The 17,264-nt window shown below is 42.7% G+C and overlaps 1 protein-coding gene and 1 long non-coding RNA gene across 2 annotated transcripts in view; both read right to left on the bottom strand.

The window, feature by feature from the left end:
- Window positions 1–9,383, bottom strand: part of ARSJ (arylsulfatase family member J) — a 32,213-nt gene extending 22,830 nt beyond the window's left edge. Inside the window, exon 1 of the mRNA XM_081021979.1 lies at window positions 8,565–9,383. Coding sequence (XP_080878105.1) covers window positions 8,565–8,887 — 323 coding nt within the window. The 5' untranslated portion in view covers window positions 8,888–9,383. The remainder of the gene's footprint in view (window positions 1–8,564) is intronic.
- The window catches only part of LOC308485927, a 75,598-nt gene that overhangs the window by 44,717 nt on the left and 13,617 nt on the right, over window positions 1–17,264 (bottom strand). The gene's annotated exons all lie outside the window — the stretch shown is intronic.

The following is a 17,264-nucleotide window of genomic DNA, read 5'->3' as shown; positions in this document are numbered from 1 at the left end:
TGGGCTGTGTTAGGTGTTGCAAGAATATGAACAGTGTGGTGTAGCATCAAAAAAAGCACCACTCTATTCTACCTTGCTCAGACCACACCTGGAATACTATGTCCAGTTCTGGGCACCACAATTTAAGAAGGATATTGACAAGCTGGAGAACGTGCAGAGGAAGGCAACCAAGATGATAAAGGGTCTGGAAATCAAGCCTTATAAGGAACAGCTGAGGGACTGGTTATGTTTAGCCTGGAAAAGAGGAGACTGAGAAGAGAGATGATAGCCATTTTGAAATAACTAAAGGACTGTCGCATGCAGCAAGCTTGTTCCCTCCTGCTCCGGGGAGTAGGACTCAAACCAATGGATTAAAGTTACATGAAAGGAGATTCCGACTAAACATCAGGAAGAACCTCCTGGTGGTAAGAGCTGTTTGACAATGGAACAGACTCCCTCAGAGTGTGGTGGACTCTCCTTCCTTTGAGGTTTTAAGCATAGGTTGAGTGGTCATCTGTCATGGATGCTTTAGTTGAGATTCCTGCATTGCAGGGAGTTGGACTGGATGACATTTGGGGTCCCTTCCAAGTCCAAAATTCTATGATTCTATGATACTGCTTTAAATGTATAGTGCAGATGAGGCCTTTGTCTTCTGATACCTGCTTACAAATCAGCTCTTCCTTTTGCTTTTATGTTCAGCTAAAACCAATCCTACCTGAAACATATACCTAATTTGGTTCTTTATTTTCCTGATCTGCGCGGTCTTTGTGCTTCTGCTAACCTGGAAAAAGTATGTAATGCATGAAGTGATAACACATGGATACTGTATCAGCTGTTGCACTCAATCAAACTTCCATCAGCAGATTCCTTTGGTGGACTGGGAGCTGTGCAGATTGGATGCAGATTCATGTCTGGATGTGCATCAGCCATGCATCCAGATGCAAAGAACCCAATGGATCCCTCATCTGTGCTGCCAGAGTTTGAATGAAGACATGTGCACTTCCATCAGTACTGCCATGGTGATGGGAATGTGCATTTCCACCCTTACAGTACTAGTTATGTGTCATGTCTGAATTATTCTGTCTTGTGGTGTAGCTGCTTCACTTTTTAAATGATTTTTAAGGTTGTTGGAAATTCCAGTGGACTCTTGTATCTGCATAATCTTAGAGGGGGGTGGGGAAATGTGTGAATTGTCCTTCAGCTCAATTTTAGTTTATAACCTTCAGCACCATAAAGTACTGATTTGACTGACCCCTTCTTTACATTCAGTGGTTTCCATCAGATATAGAAAAACAAATCATTTTTCTTGCTTTGCTACGTTATTCCCATGGAAGAAGTCAGCTAGTTTGTTTTGGGCTTTTCTTTGTTACTATGATGAGTAGAGATGACTCATCAAACACTTGAAGCAGATTAGTGGAATAAGAAAATATTGTTTTTAACTTGGTAACTTTTCACAGGAGAATTACTTTTGTACAGCCTGGCACTGAAAAGGTTGAATGGGGTGTGTGGGAAACCAGACTTCAAACCCAAAGCCTGCCAGTTAAGAATACAAGTGGAACAACAGCAGCAAAAATCAGGGGTAAGCCATCTAAATACAGTACAGTAGGAATGGGTCCAGTCCAGCCCTACGGCCCTGTGCCTAATTGGTTTGCAGGCCAGTGCCCGCCCACTCCAGTGATCCAGAGCAACCAGAGGAGGGTGGTGCCAAATGACCCTCCTCTTCTCCAGCCACGTGGGAAGATGGTGGTCCCCCCGCATGGAGTAGCCAGGGCCACACCATGCAGCAGATGCCACCGCCCCCAAGTCTCCAGATGAGCAGATATTTCTGATGTTATCCAGGAGAATTTTCTGTGTTGTTATAGGGGCAATGAAGAAAGCTGCTAAGATGCTGACCACTAGACCTCACGGGATTCCACTCCTGCTTATGAGAAATGCATGCAAGTCAGAACACTAACATAGAATTCTTCAGATTCCTAAATATTTTGTGTATCATTGAGTCTACAAACTTTGCCAGAGACAAATGGAAGAATCTGGGGGAAAAATTTCTAGCGGTGTTAAGTGTTATTATAGGCGCCCTTGAAAAGCTGAATCAGACTATGATTTAGGACAGGCTAACTGAGCTAGACGGACCTCTGATTTGATGCAGAAGGAGTACTGTCACAAACCGCCAACAGCTCTGCTAATAAATGGGAAATATATTCATTTGCTGTTTTAGAACAGTGTCATATGGGTGCAGACTTGGAATAAATAAGCACCCCAGGCTCTTGATGCACTTTTATGGAGTCCTGGTGGGACCAAATGAGTTCTGCCAAATGACATAAAATGAAATTTCATCCGGAAGAAGAAAGGCAACACTGCCAAGTAATATAATCTGGAATATTTATCATCTCCTTAAATTGTAATATTATGCAGCATAAAAATGACATATTTGTCTAACACCTACTTACTTACTTCATAATTGTTAAGGAGTTTGGGCTAATGTATTCCTACACAATATTCACAACTTTATTTTTAGCAGCAAATACGATACAAATACCCCACAAGTTTAGGATACATTATTAAATTAATTATTCAAAGCACTTACTTTTCTTGTTTTGCTCAATTCAAAATTGTCCTTTTAAACACGATGTGAACTTTCCTTTCTTACCTTAAAATATTTAAATCTGCCTCTTTCCCTCTTTTACTGTTGCAAAACACTAGCAGATCAATCCTTTGCATAGGGATTGGGGGGAGCGCTAGATGGGGCAGTGGTGTTCCTCTGCCAGCCCTACTGGACTCTGTTGGCCAACTACTGGTCACTGCCTGTGGCCCCAGCTGCCATTGTAGCAGAGCTATAGCTGTAGCACTGGCCCTGCCATGCTGTAAAATCCCACCAGGCTGGGGCAAGAGAAGAGTGTGATTTGCTCCGTTACCACCATCCTATGTTCTAGCTACTGCCATAAATGTTTGTAGTAAGCCACCTATCATTATCCTATATCACTCGTGGGCACCAATTGAATCCCATAAGCTTATAGGCGGTACTGTTTGTTGATTTTGTCCCACTGTGTGTCATTTTACATTTTCTAACAATGGACCTTGTCTGCTGTTTTGCTGCACTTGCCAAGAGTTTAGACTCACTGTACTGCAGCTTTTCACATTATGCTTTGGATTTCACCATCCTGAATACTTTGGTGGCACCTGCACATTTGTCCACATCATTGCTGACCTTGACCTCAAAGTATTTATGAACACAGTAAATACGAACACCAGTTCCAGCACAGATTTCCATTATGAAACCTGTTCGTTTATCCCTATATTCTGCTTTCTTTAAAAAAACCAATCAAACAAAAAACATTCCCTATCAGAGAATGTGTCCTCTTACTCCATTTTTCTCTGGTATGTTTGCCATGGGACTTCATCAAAAGCTGTCCAACTGTATTATAACTTCAAGATCTCCCCTATTTACATGTATGTTACATTTGTCATTTGAAAGAAATGAAGAGAATTGTGAGCCACTTGCTGTGAACAGATATAGTTCAAATTGTGTCAACATGGAAATACAGTAGTACAGTGCAGCCAAATAAAGATATGTGGTTCATTTAAATCATCCCGAATAAAGAAAATCATCCTCCAAATAAATCAAGAGTGAGCTCCTTGGGAATGTCAAGGAAGTGTACAGCTATAATTTTTAACAATTATAACAAAATGCATTACTCAAGTGCAGCTCGAAGCAAAGTATGGAACTGGAATATATTCCACATACTAGGGCTGGAGGTGGAAGGCCCACATATCAGATTACAGTGTAGGCAACTGCCAAGATGCATAACCAGAGGGATATTTAAGATACGCCATTCATGGGTGGCTGGGTAAAAGCATGCTCCTAATTTCAGCCCAATAATACCTTTCTATCCCCTGATAGTTGGCATTGTGAGGGGCTTTTGAACAAGGCACAGGTTTAGGGCATCCTACTAACTTTACAAGAATGTTCCAACAGCCAATCTAAAGCTGTGAACGCCTCTGGGCAGGCGACAACGCTGGCACAGCTTTGGATTGGCTGCAGGAAACTCCTGGAGCCAATCCGAAGCCGTGGACGCCTCTGGGCAACACCCCTTCCTTCCCCCTGAGGTGACCGCGTATGGCAAAGAGCCGAGCAGGAGGAAGCGGCGGTGGTGGTGGGGGGGCTGCCTCCACTACCCAGGCCAGCGGCGTGGGCTCTGCGCCCCACAGACCCCTGGCCAAGGACAATGACGATGAGTGGCAGCAGGGAGTCCTTTCGGGAAAGGGTGGGTCCGGTCCCCCACAAGGGCTGAGGGACAATGGACCGGCCCCCTCCTGAAAAAGTTTGCTGTCCCCTGCATTACACCATACAAGAAATCTAGTGATATATCTGGGCTAGTTTTATTAATGCTTTTCTTCTAAATATAATAACATTTTCAGTATTCTTATTTCTATACCTGTGACTGCAATTTGTTTTAACTGTCTTTAAATCTGAATTTTAAATTCACCCTGGGACCTGCTGTTGAGGGAAAGGTAATAAATTTATCATCATCATTATTAATGATAATAATGTAATCCAGGAAGCATAGTTCTATGGTCTCTGAATGTTCCCATTTACTCAGCTGAAAATACATCCAACCACTAATCAGGAGAACTCAGTTTTATGTTCTATATGAAACTTAGTATTAATAATAATAAATAAAAATATGAAATACGATCACTCTCCAAACACGTGCATAGACATGTGGGACAGATCATATAAAATACTGAAGTTAGCTTTCTTATTAAATCTTTTATGGCTCTCATAAATGCTTGTTTTCCATGGCACACAATGCCTTCTGACAACTTTGCCACACAAGACCATTTTGTTTTATTCCAGAAACATTTTTTTTACATTGTTTTAATTTGCTTTAATTACATACATGCCATGGGAAAGAGTCTATAACATCATTTGAGAGAAGGCTAAAGAAGCTGGATCGGTTTGGTCTGGAGCTGGAGGGTGGAAAAGATAAAGGGGGACATGCTTGCAATTTTGGAATATTCAGAAAAATAAATTTTCTCTGTTGAGCTTCAGCGGCCCAGGACAGAAATTCACCATGTGGAGTGGAGTAGCTATTTTATCTTCCCTTTTCATTAACCAGGATTCACACAGCATTCATTTCTTCTGGTGTTGAACAGAAAATGGTTGTGTGAGCGAGTGAATTCAAGTTGAATCCGGATATCCCTGAAGTAATTACAACTTGGGGAAGAGGAACCTTTATCCCTGATTATTATTATCAGTTTCTTGTCACTGATGGCAAAGTTCTGCAGTGACAAAGTTCTGCAGCTTAATAGTGTTCCTGAGTCCAAGAGCTGTTCCAGGAATTTCAAGTTGCATATAGGCCTAGGAACGGTTTACAGCACACCAACACCATCTGATGAAAAGGCTGCAACTCTACTTTTTCAGGGTTTGCACTTTACCTCTGCCATACATGTAGCCTCAAGATGACTAATATGTTTGGTGTATGATTGCACAGAACTGTAGATCTTGAACACAGGGACCATCTAGTCCAACCCCCTGCAATGCAGGAATCTTTCACCCAATGTGGGGCTTGAACCCACAACTCTTAGATTAGGAGTCTCATGCTCTGCTGACTGAACTATCCCTCAGGGCCTTAGCCAACTATGAGGTTCAGATGGATCTTAGCACATTACAAAAATATTGGATCCCTTCAAAGTCTAAAGGCACCAATTCTAATTTCTAAAATACTTACCGCCTTTAAGACCACATGCTTGTTCCCTTGTTCCCCATCTTCCATAATAATCTTGGTAACTGAGACAACCATCCTGGGTTTACTATGCATGAGCCATCTTTAAACAGCAAGGACATGTTGGGCAAAGCTCAAAAACTGGAACTCAAAAACTGGAACCTCTAAACTTGAGATCAATTGTATTACAAGTTTACCAAGTTTTTGCTGAATATTTTATGTGTGAATTTAACTTACTGTAGACCAGATAGTCACATAATGCAAAACCCACACTATTTTAATATGAATTTATTTATATTACGGAAGTAGGAAATGGAGAATTCCAACAATCCATCTCTGGCATTCATACAAAGGAGAAATAACTTTATTATGTACTCTTAATTCCACTCTGGTCAAACCCTTCTGCAGTCACACCCTTACTCTATTTCTTACTTTTGTTACTTTTGTTGTAGACTATCCCTTGCTCTGAAAGTAAAATGGCAAAGAAAATAAGTTTGCATCATGCCAGTCTGGCAGACTGTAAAGAAAACCAGAAGGAAGTGCATGAAAAACATCTTAGTTTTCCTAAAACCACTTCAAAAAATACAGCAACTGGATTTTCAGAATAATTTTTCACAACATTCCACTTAAAAAAACTGCAGCCTCAGCCTCCTCCCAATCTATTTGTTTTAGTTCACTCCTTGCCTAATTTAAACAGTATGTGTTTTATGGTTAGCAATCCAGATTGGTAATCCAAGCTCCTTTGGATTTGGTTTGTTCTGTTCTGAGTCATCTTCCAGTTGTTCCATACTTAACAGGGACAGGTCATCACCTGGACAGAAACACTCCATAGCCAGATGAACAAATGACTGCCGTGCAGCCTGAACAGACTGCCTAACAGACTGTGAACTGTAGGTCTTTTCTGCAGAGCATTTACTGGTGGCTCCATAACTCTGGCTCTCACTTTGTTTCCAGCTGTTCCAACAGAAGTAAAACAGTTTCCATTTTATTAAAACAACCTTGCTGATACTAACATGAGTGAAAGGAGAGTGCTTCCCCACTGCCCGCATTCATGCTCCATGCTAACTTTTGTGATTCTTCATACGCCACCACACATACAGGCATACAAAGATATCATTTCCGTTTTCAGTGGAATAATATTTTGGTACCCACCCTGCTTCAGACATGCCTGCACACCCAGTGCACAAATGTGTGGATTCAGCCCTGAAATATACGTAATTACTGAAGCAGCCACCAGGTGGGAGGTTTCATTTATGGATAAGAGAACAATTTACTTGGAAATGGTCCACAACAGGAAAAGGTTCCTTCATATGTCATGTTTTATTAGACTGCATATCTGTGAGTACACCCGTGTCTTATAATTTTTGTAATATACGTAGAATGATGGTAGCCACAATAAAAGTAACAGACAAGGGGGGGAAACTTGCATCTTAGATGTGAATACGTGCTATCGTCATAACTTCAGGTTCCTGACCTATGCGCTTAGGAAAAAAAGTTTAGGGCCAAAAATGAACTCCATGCTCTTCTCATGATCAAGTATGTTACATTATCTGTTGCGAGTTATCCTAACACTGCACATAATTATGAGCAGCAGAAGCTGACGGCCAGCATTGTTGTTCAGCAGAAGCTATATCAGGCATGATCTTAGAAGCCCTAAGCTTAAAACCAAGATGAGTGGGCAATGATAAAATTACAGTAACAGCGAAACTAGTGTACACAGTTATCAGAATGAATGATAAAGATTGTGAAATGGACTGCACATCTAAAGTGTCATAAATAACAAGTTTGTTTTCAGCTGCTTTGGTGATACTGAAAACACATTTCTAACTTTCTACAAGGAGGAATTATACTATGGGAATACAATATGTCAACAAGTGATTCAATTAGCATATTTTTGATCCTAGGATATGGCCTTTTAAAATACAAGCTTGTGAATTGGATTAATATGGTATGAAACGGGAGAAATAGCCTTTTAAAATTTGCGCTCGGACACATCATGCTATGACAACATTAACAGCTGAAGATGCAGACAATATTGAGCAGTGTAACAATGCTGTGGTTAAGTTCTTTAAGATGTTCTTGCCAAAGTGCTTACTATGGCTTTAAACTCAAATTGGCTTTCTCATTGGACTGAGGTTTCAATGGACATCTTTCGCATTGGCCAATAACTGTCTGAGTGATTGTCTCTGGCAGTAAGAATGGGGACTTGCATATGACAACAAACTGGGACAACTTGAGCTTTCATTCATTCCCCTGGAACTTCTGTTTTACTCTCCAGGTGAGGCTCTCCTGCTGGCTCGAGGCTCCTGATTCTAACCCCCCCCCCCAAGCTGTGTTAATAAAAACAGAACTCAAATGATGCTCACTAGTTGCTGGTAGCTTCCACATGAATGGAGTGACAAGAGGCTTTTATGCACTGTATATCCATGCAAATCAGCTGTTATCATAATATTATGAAGTGGGTAGCTCTCAGTTGCCAAATGCTTAGTTAACAAAGCACAAGTTCTGATTTTAGTTCACTCATTAACCCACTACTTTCCTAAACCTCAGCTAAGGACAAAACTTCCAAGCAAAGTTAAATGTCAGATGTTCCAGGAGGGGGGTACCTGTGCTAAGTCTACAACAGCACATGCAGGCACTTTTAAAGGCAACAGACCTATTTCATCAGACACCCTAGTCCACAAAAGCTTGTGCCACAATAACTCCGTTTGTATTTACCATACTTGTGCAGGAGAGATTTTAGAAGAGGCATCTTGCGAGGTAAGACAGGCGCAGACACTCACCAATTTCAGTTTTCAAGGGTTATTGAAATTGACACCCACCCTCTAAACTCTAAAAAAAACCCTAGCGCCAACGTCTTACCTTCCCGTGATGAATTGACTCCTGGACGGGGTGCACATGGGCTGGACGTAGTAGTTCTCCAGCTTCACCCCTTCCGCCGCCAACTTATCCAGGGTGGGCGTCCTGATCTCCGAGCCATGGTAGCCCACGTCCCTGAACCCCTGGTCGTCCGCCAGGATGAAGATGAGGTGTGGCGGAGTAGGGGCGGGCTCCGCTTCGGGTCCTTCTTCCAACTTGGCCGTCGCGCCCGCGCTCTCGGGGTCGCCAGCCGCGTCCCAAGCCAGATAGCCGTAGGTGAGCAGGCTGAGCACGGAGAAACCGGCCAGCAACCCCCCGGCTAGCATTTTCCCTCGGCAGAGCCGGGCCAAGAGCTGCACGCCCCCTCCCCGCCTCTCCCGGGGGGAAGCAAAGGGCCACGAAGAGGCAAGCCGTCAAGGGGTCCCTCCGCGGCAGCAGCGGCGGCGGCAGGGCGAGCCCATGCTGACAGACGAGGTCGAGCGCAGCGCCCTCTGAGGGGAGAGCGGCCGTCGGGGCAGCCTTAGGCGTCTCCAAGCATCCCCAGGTGGCCGGGCAGCCTCCAGCCAGCGACGCCGACCGCTGCCCGCTACTCCATCCTAACCCTAGAAGAGGCACGGCCCCCGTCTAGGCGAGCGGGCACAGGCGGCGCCAACGCTGCTGCCGGGAGGGAGGCGCGGGGCGCTCCATCTGCAGCGTCTCCCCGAAAAAGGCGCCCGCTTTCCTGGTGGGCGCGAAGGGGCGAGCCCACAGGACGCCGTCCTTCCCTCGCTGCAGGAGCGCCGGCGAGCAACTCTCGCTCCGCTCCCTTTCCCTCCTGCCGCCTCCCTCGCCCCCACCCATCCCGGGCGAGCAAAGCCAAACAAAACGCCGGCCCGCCTCAGCCCAGGCGCACGCGCGCGCGCCTCCCGCTGGAATTGACCGGCGAGGAAGGCGCTGGGCCAGCCCCGAGGGGAGGGCGAGCTGAATGGGCTCTCCCGGGTTCCCACAGCTGTCTTGCTTAGGAGAAGGGAGAGTTTAGCCCCAGGCTTCAGCCTTGGAGCGTACCAAGTAATAAAGGGTGCCTCTGAGAAAGTACAGAATGCACCCCGCCCTCTTGTCGCTGTATTTCCTTCCAAGACGGATCTGAGGACTTTCAGGTCACGGGTGGACACTTCTGAGCAGGCCTGAAATAAATTCAGTATCGAAACCAGAAATAAAGTTCTGGAATCTGTCGTGATCCTGTAATAAAAGGTGTGGCTTCCACAGAGTCCTTCCAGAAGTCGGAAAAATCCTTATTCAGTCCTGAAAGTTTAAAGAATCCTGTTTTGTTTTGTTTTTTGCATATGGCCACCCTGAAGGGAAAAATAGATATATGTCGGAATACCATATGCACGCTGGAAGAATAGCTGCAAAACAATCATTTAAACCAGTGGGTATGGAACCACAAGACAGCAGGAGACTGTGTGTAGGAGAGCATATAAAATTGCAAAATGAAAGGAAGCCATATTTATTATGGGATGTGCTAGTGGTGGAGAGAATAAGATGAGCTAGAGGAATCCAAAAAATAAAATGATAGCACATGGGAATGCATCTATCATAAACAAACACAATAATGAAAGATTAAATTTACAGAAGTCCAAAAATTGGGCAATTCACTAAGCACTGTACAGTCAGGTAAAACCATTGTAATTGACCATAACATCAGCTGAAAGATAAAAGAAATGGCTAAGTGCTGGAAGTTTAATACTCTCAGCTAAGAGGGAGTCTCTCAGAATTGGGACCACAACTGAACACACAGCTCCTGGTGGGTATCAGCCGTCCATCCAAGCCATAGAAACCACAAACTGTGATTCCCACGCCTCCCAGACTTCAGTGATTGGGCAGAAATATGAGGAATCAAGTGGTCCTTAAGGTATTCAGGATAGGTGTTGTTAAGGGCCTTGTAGAGAACCTGACCTGGTAGCATGTGGGCAGCCAGAGCAAGCTTTTAAGTATCAGTTACCGTATTGGCCCGAATATAAGCCGCACCCACAAATAAGCCGCACTTTTAAAATTCAAGGGGGAGAAAGAAAAAAAGACAATACCCAAATATAAGCTGCTCCCTTAAAACTGGGTTATGGGCTGAAAATCGCTGCGGTTGGTAGAATTGTAACTGAGCCAATTTAAGCCTTTGATCTTGAAAGCCCACAAAAGTTATCGTACAATCGCAAATCACTATTCAGTTGCTACAATTCTGCAGGCACTCACGTCCATAAATGGCAAATGTAGAAGAAAATCCTACAGGTTAATTGCACAACAGTCTCAAGCTCACAAATCTGCAATAAAACATTTTTTCCCGTTTCATTTTACTGTATGTCTGTTTCAGCAGCGATATCGTAAAAGCCAATTTTTGTAATCCACTGAGCCTCTTGTGCTTGCCAATCAGAAGGTCAGTGGTTCAAATCCCCATGATGGGGTGAGCTCCCGTTGCTCTGTCCCAGCTCCTGCCAACCTAGCAGTTCGAAAGCACACCAGTACAAGTACATAAATGGGTACCGCTGCAGCGGTTTCTATGTGCTCTGGTTTCTGTCATGATGTTCCATTGCGCCAGAAGTGGTTTCATCATGCTGGTCACATGACCCGGAAAGCTATCTGTGGGCAAACGCCGGCTCCCTCGGCCTGAAAGCGAAATGAGCGCCACAACCCCCTAGTCTCCCTTGACTGGACTTAACCGTCCAGGGGTCCTTTACCTTTTTACCTGTGCTGTAAAGTGTGTAGGCAATGTATTGGTTGGGTCACTTTGTATAGATTGGGGTGGCCAGCTCTCAAGAGACTGCGATCTACCTTCAGAATTAAAAACTGGCAGTGACCTACCCCCTGTTTTGGGGGGGTTCAGCTCAAAGTTGTTGAGCTTTCTTAGGGGGGGAGGAAAGCCCCATTTTGGTGGGTTTAAAAAAAAGCTTGTTTGGGGGGAAGATCCGTTTGGGGGGGTTAAAGGCAAGGGACAAAGGGGTAAAGTCACTCACAAAAAGGTCGCAATGGATCAAAACAGCAGCACATAGAAAGCTGTTTTCCCTTCCAGAGACCATACAACAATGTAGGGCGGGGTGAGGTGTGTGGCAGGAGTCAGTTTTAGCTACGCTAAGGAAAGGGAGCCAGAGATCGAGCGCGATCTACTAAAACCTTGTGGGGATATACCAGTAGATCGCGACCGACCTGTTGGACATACCTGGTATAGATATTCAGTGCTCAAGAAAACCTTTGGCTTAAGACAGTGGTGGCCAAACTAGCTAAGAGGACCAGTGGTCAGGGGAGATGGGAATTATAGTCCCAAAACAGCTGAAGGGCCAAGTTTGGCCACCACTGGTTTAAGATCAGATTTAAGGTGATCTCATGTTGCCTCCCCAAGCCAAGGGAGTCATTCAGTTTGTTCATCACCATTCTTTCCTTGTGCTTCTGCTGTATCACCCTTTTGACTCTATGATTGCATACCTCTACATCCAATGCATCCTGCTGACATTCCAAACAACTGAATCACCACTGATGTCCCTTCCCCTTCTACATGTAGATATTCACATGATTTTACAAGCCTTTTAACGCCTCTTGTCCATTGTTTTCAGAAATCACCCTTCCTTGATTTATGAGTAGGATGGGCGAATCTGTCAATTTTGGTTTCTCTTATTTCTCCTTTTTACAATCTCAAGTTCAGATCTTCACATTTCCAGATCAACTTGTGATTTTTTTAAAGTCCTCATGAAAATTCATCCATGATTTTCTCCTAATATACAGAGTTTCGTATAATTTTTTGCCTAATATACACATTTCTGTAAAGCAATAGTTCCTAATTTAATGCATTTTTGTATATCATTTTCACAAATATATGCATTTTTATGCACACTTTACCCTAGTACATGCATTTTTGTACAAATTATTTGGCTGGGGACCTGCATTGCAAAACTTGGGCAAATGCAAATTTTGAAGGATGGCTGTGTTTTGCTTCATCTATTTTTTGGGGAAGCATGAATTAGGTAGCTTCACCTTTAAATGCGAATTGCATTATATTTCTTTCCCACCCCAACTTATGAAATATATACTTATTTCCAAGGGAAACATGCGTAGGATTGTGCTCCACATATGTCTGCAATTTTTAAAAAGGTCCCCCCCCCCGTTATTCTTAATTTAGTTGGCCATGCCCATGTTCCAAGCCATAGAGTTACAATTTATTTTATCTCCATAGCCATGCCCTTACAAACATGGTGTTATTTTTCTTTAGTTTACTTAGTACACATTGCTGGTGCCATGTCTCCTGACAGGCCATTTTAGCATCTCTTTGTAGAGGTTTCTTTCGTTGCAAAAATATTGTTTGCAGTATTTCAAATACCACCACAAAACCTGGAAAATATGAAAGCACAGGATCTATTTTCAACCACAGACTGGCTTGATTTGCTGCCTCCCATTCTGCTGCCACTGAAGAATATGCCTGGAAAATGTAACTTTAAAATATTAGCAACTTGGTTTCTTAGAAATGTATGCATACATCAATACTATTTCGTTGAGCTGAAGTGCTCTTCCATGTAATCAAATGGCCTTGATTGGACCTGATTGATCTTATACACCACATATTTTAAATCTCTTCACTGCAGTCTTTCCTTCTTAACTGATCATATAGAGGAGAGGTTAAGAGCATGAGTTATGAGATGGAAATCTCTGGTTGAAATCTGAGGTCAGCCATGTCTACTGTCTATCTCTAGGCAAGTCACTATCTCTCAGATTAAGCAGCCAGGCTCTCATATACAGATAATAATTAGCCTCCATCTTTCTGAAAGAGCTGCTGTAAGGATTAGTTTGTTGGAGCAAAAACAGCAGAGAACTGTGAAGTCTTGAAAACTTAAGTTTTATAGTGGCATAAGCTTTTATGTACTAGCAGTCTGATCATTTAGCAAAGGTGTGAGGAACTGGATCTGGTTGGTGGGCTGGATCCTTAGCTCCTCCACCCACAATGAGCCAATGGCCACTCACCTGATATCACAGTGAAGCCAGGCGACCCATTTTCACCCTTCTCAGTGCACTACACTTTGAAGCCCCAACAATCAGTGACTGTAGGGGCTTCAAAGCATATGCGCTGCTCTCCATAAGCACCAGTTGATCCGTTAGTGCTTGCAAAGAGTTAATACTTTGAAGCCCTGATTGCAAAAAGCCAGGCAGGGCACTATGTGCAAACCTTTGCTGATCAGCTGATCACTGTGTGTGATGTGCGTGACTTGGCCAAAATGGCCTAGTAGGCCTAATTAAGCCTGTAGACTGGAGATTCTTCACTGCTGACTTAGGGAATATGCTACATAAATGCTATACATGAGGGTGATAAAACAGCATCCAGAATCACTACACTCCGAAATAATGATAGGCTCATTATCATACTGCATTTTCTTTCTCAGTGGGTGAGTTGAGTAGAACTTTTGCTGGAGTTGTATTTATATTATATTAGGAACTAACCTTTTCATTATTTTACAAAGGTGCTACTTCTCCAAAATGAATAAATCCACCCCATGCTGTGAAAGAAGAATCACAGTTCAGGGACAGAGCACAGGCTTTTTCTGCAGAAGGCCAGATTCAAACTCCAGCATCTTCAGGTGAAAAAGTATCAGGCAGCGGGTGATGTGAAACCTGAGGTCTGCCTGAGGCCTGTGAAAGCCACTGCTAATCGGAGCAGACAATACCTGGACCATAATCTGATGTGATCCAATGCTGTATGCCAGGGGTAGGCAACTTAAGGCCCGGGGGCCAGATGCGGCGCAATCGCCTTCTCAATCCGACCTGCGGACGGTCCAGGAATCAGCGTGTTTTCACATTAGTAGAATGTGTGCTTTTATTTAAAATGCATCTCTGGGTTATTTGTGGGGCATAGGAATTTGTTCATTTTTTTCCCTTCAAAATATAGTCCGGCCCACCACATGGTCTGAGGGATGGTGGACCGGCCCACGGCTGAAAAAGTTTGCTGACACCTGCTCTATGCTCATCCTTTTAAGATAAATGATGCACTTTTATTTATTATCATATTTAAATATGGTGTCTGCTAACCACGCATCAACAATATACAGCAAACATACCAAAGATTATTGGAGCTCCTTCCTTTAATTGATATAACCATATAAGCTTTACAAGGTTGTAAGAAGTCTTAGCTGCAGCAAATTTTAACAAAAGCTGCTAATTGTGTACCACAAACTATTCCTGGAAAGTGGAAAGCATGAGGTATGTGAAATTATATATCCACCAATAACACAGAAGAAGCTTTTAGTATGAATTCTTATTAGTATTTGTAGTTATTTTACAGGAAAATAAAAGAAACGCACACATGGGCAACTAGGGAAGTTTCCAAAGTATGCACATGTGCTTATTTGCTGGAATATTGGAGAGAGGGGAAAAAGCTGGAAAATGTATGTTGAACATCAGAAGAAAAACAAAACAGGAATTATTACTTTGGCAAATATTGCAGGAAGTATTCACAAACTAAAATGTATTCATTGTACTATGAACTAGGGTCAGTCAGAGGTGGGTGGCATTATTTACTAAGATCTATTTGGTTCTGGATCAACTTTTGAAAGATACAAAACTTTCGTTCATTAAAGACAGACTTTAATGAACAATATAACTGCCCCTATAAGTTACAGATAGGTAGCCGTGTTGGTCTGCCATAGTCAAAATAAAAAAAATCCTTCCAGTAGCACCTTTAAGACCAACTAAGTTAGTTCTTGGTATGAGCTTTCGTGTGCAAGCACACTTCTTCAGATACACTGAAACAGAAGTTGCCAGATCCTTCTATATAGTGAGAAGGTGGGGAGGGGTATTACTCAGAAGGGTGGTGGGAATGGGAGATTGGCAGATAGCTGAGATGAGCCTGCTGACGACTCTTAACGACTGTAATAGGTCTTACAGGAAAAGGCAAGGGGTGAGAAGGTGAGAAATGGCTTAGTCATGTATAATGGGATAAGAATCCAATGTCTTTGTTCAAACCAGGTCTCTCCATGGTTTTAAGTTTGGTAATGAGTTGCAATTCAGCAGCTTCTCTTTCCAGTCTATTTCTGAAATTCCTTTGTAGTAAAACAGCTACTTTGAGATCTTGTATAGAATGTCCTGGGAGATTGAAGTGTTCTCCTACTGGTTTCTCTGTTTTGTGATTCTACTACAAAGGAATTTCAGAAATAGACTGGAAAGAGAAGCTGCTGAATTGCAACTCATTACCAAACTTAAAACCATGGAGAGACCTGGTTTGAACAAAGACATTGGATTCTTATCCCATTATACATGACTAAGCCATTTCTCACCTTCTCACCCCTTGCCTTTTCCTGTAAGACCTATTACAGTCGTTAAGAGTCGTCAGCAGGCTCATCTCAGCTATCTGCCAATCTCCCATTCCCACCACCCTTCTGAGTAATACCCCTCCCCACCTTCTCACTATATAGAAGGATCTGGCAACTTCTGTTTCAGTGTATCTGAAGAAGTGTGCTTGCACACGAAAGCTCATACCAAGAACTAACTTAGTTGGTCTTAAAGGTGCTACTGGAAGGATTTTTTTTATTTTGCCCCTATAAGATTCTCAATAAAAAGTTTTAGGCCAAGTAAATGTCATTTGGTAGCTTTGAGTCTCCCGTTTACGGCTGTATCCACAAACACAGCTGTGCTCACATGATGCATGGGCATCCTTTCCTCCATTGATTGTGGCCTGAGTTTGTAACATAGCCCCTAAAACCACAATAAATCCTCAGATATGCTTGGGAGTTGAATATACGCAACCATGCAGAACTTAAGATTTTGACCACAACAGCAGTATAAAGAAGTATGTTAAGGGAATAAGTGGTAGAGGAGGAATAATTGCCTTCCCTCTGCTATTATTATGCATTGATTTTAGAACTAAGGTTTTTCTCCAGGGAGGATGTTGATGTTGTGTGCCAAGCGGACCAGAGGGTCATGAGACATGAGTCAGTATAGCAGCAGCTGGAGTTCTTGAATGCTGATAGATGAACATTAAGGTGAAATGACCTACATCTCAAACTGTTAGTGGAATGAATGCAGTAAGAGTTCCAACAATATTTTGTATCCTGTTTTTTTAGTAAAAGAAACCCAACCCATACGTCACTCCTGAGATTCAGAGGAAGCACAGTTTATGATAACATGTTTCAATAAAGAGTTCATCCTTATTTTCTACTGGTGGCATTTTATCGTTTGATTTAGTGATTATGGAAACACTGACACACAGGAGATCACACCTAGCATTCTTCCTGTCTTGCATTATCATAGTGGCTCCTTTAGTACTTCATAGCCTTGGAAACATTCCATGGAGGTCTTACAGCAACTTGGCTGCCATTTCTCATTATATTTGATCAACCTGCTCTCAGTATTTTTTTAAAAAAGAAAACAGGTTTTTCACCGTGGCAATACCATAGCCTTGATATGAGAGAAATAAGTTTATATATATGTTTCAATAATAAAAAATGGAGCTATCACCTGCTAAAGAATGATTTATGAAATAAACCCAGCATGACACATAGATTTTATTAGCAGAGGTAAGAAAACTTTCCCTAAAAAAAGACTCTTGCTGAAAAAGTTCATAGAACTTACTACATTTCCTGCTACATTAGTTGAGAGAAATTAAGTATTTAATACTTTTTATAAGAGCACAAGAGGCATATCAAGAAACCTAGCAGAACAGAGAAAATCAGTGGAATAACTTTGGAAATAAAATATTGA

Source organism: Podarcis pityusensis (assembly GCF_964106645.2).
Source record: "Podarcis pityusensis genome assembly, chromosome: 9".
Lineage (NCBI taxonomy): Eukaryota > Metazoa > Chordata > Lepidosauria > Squamata > Lacertidae > Podarcis > Podarcis pityusensis.
This window is presented reverse-complemented; position numbering and strand designations above follow the sequence as displayed.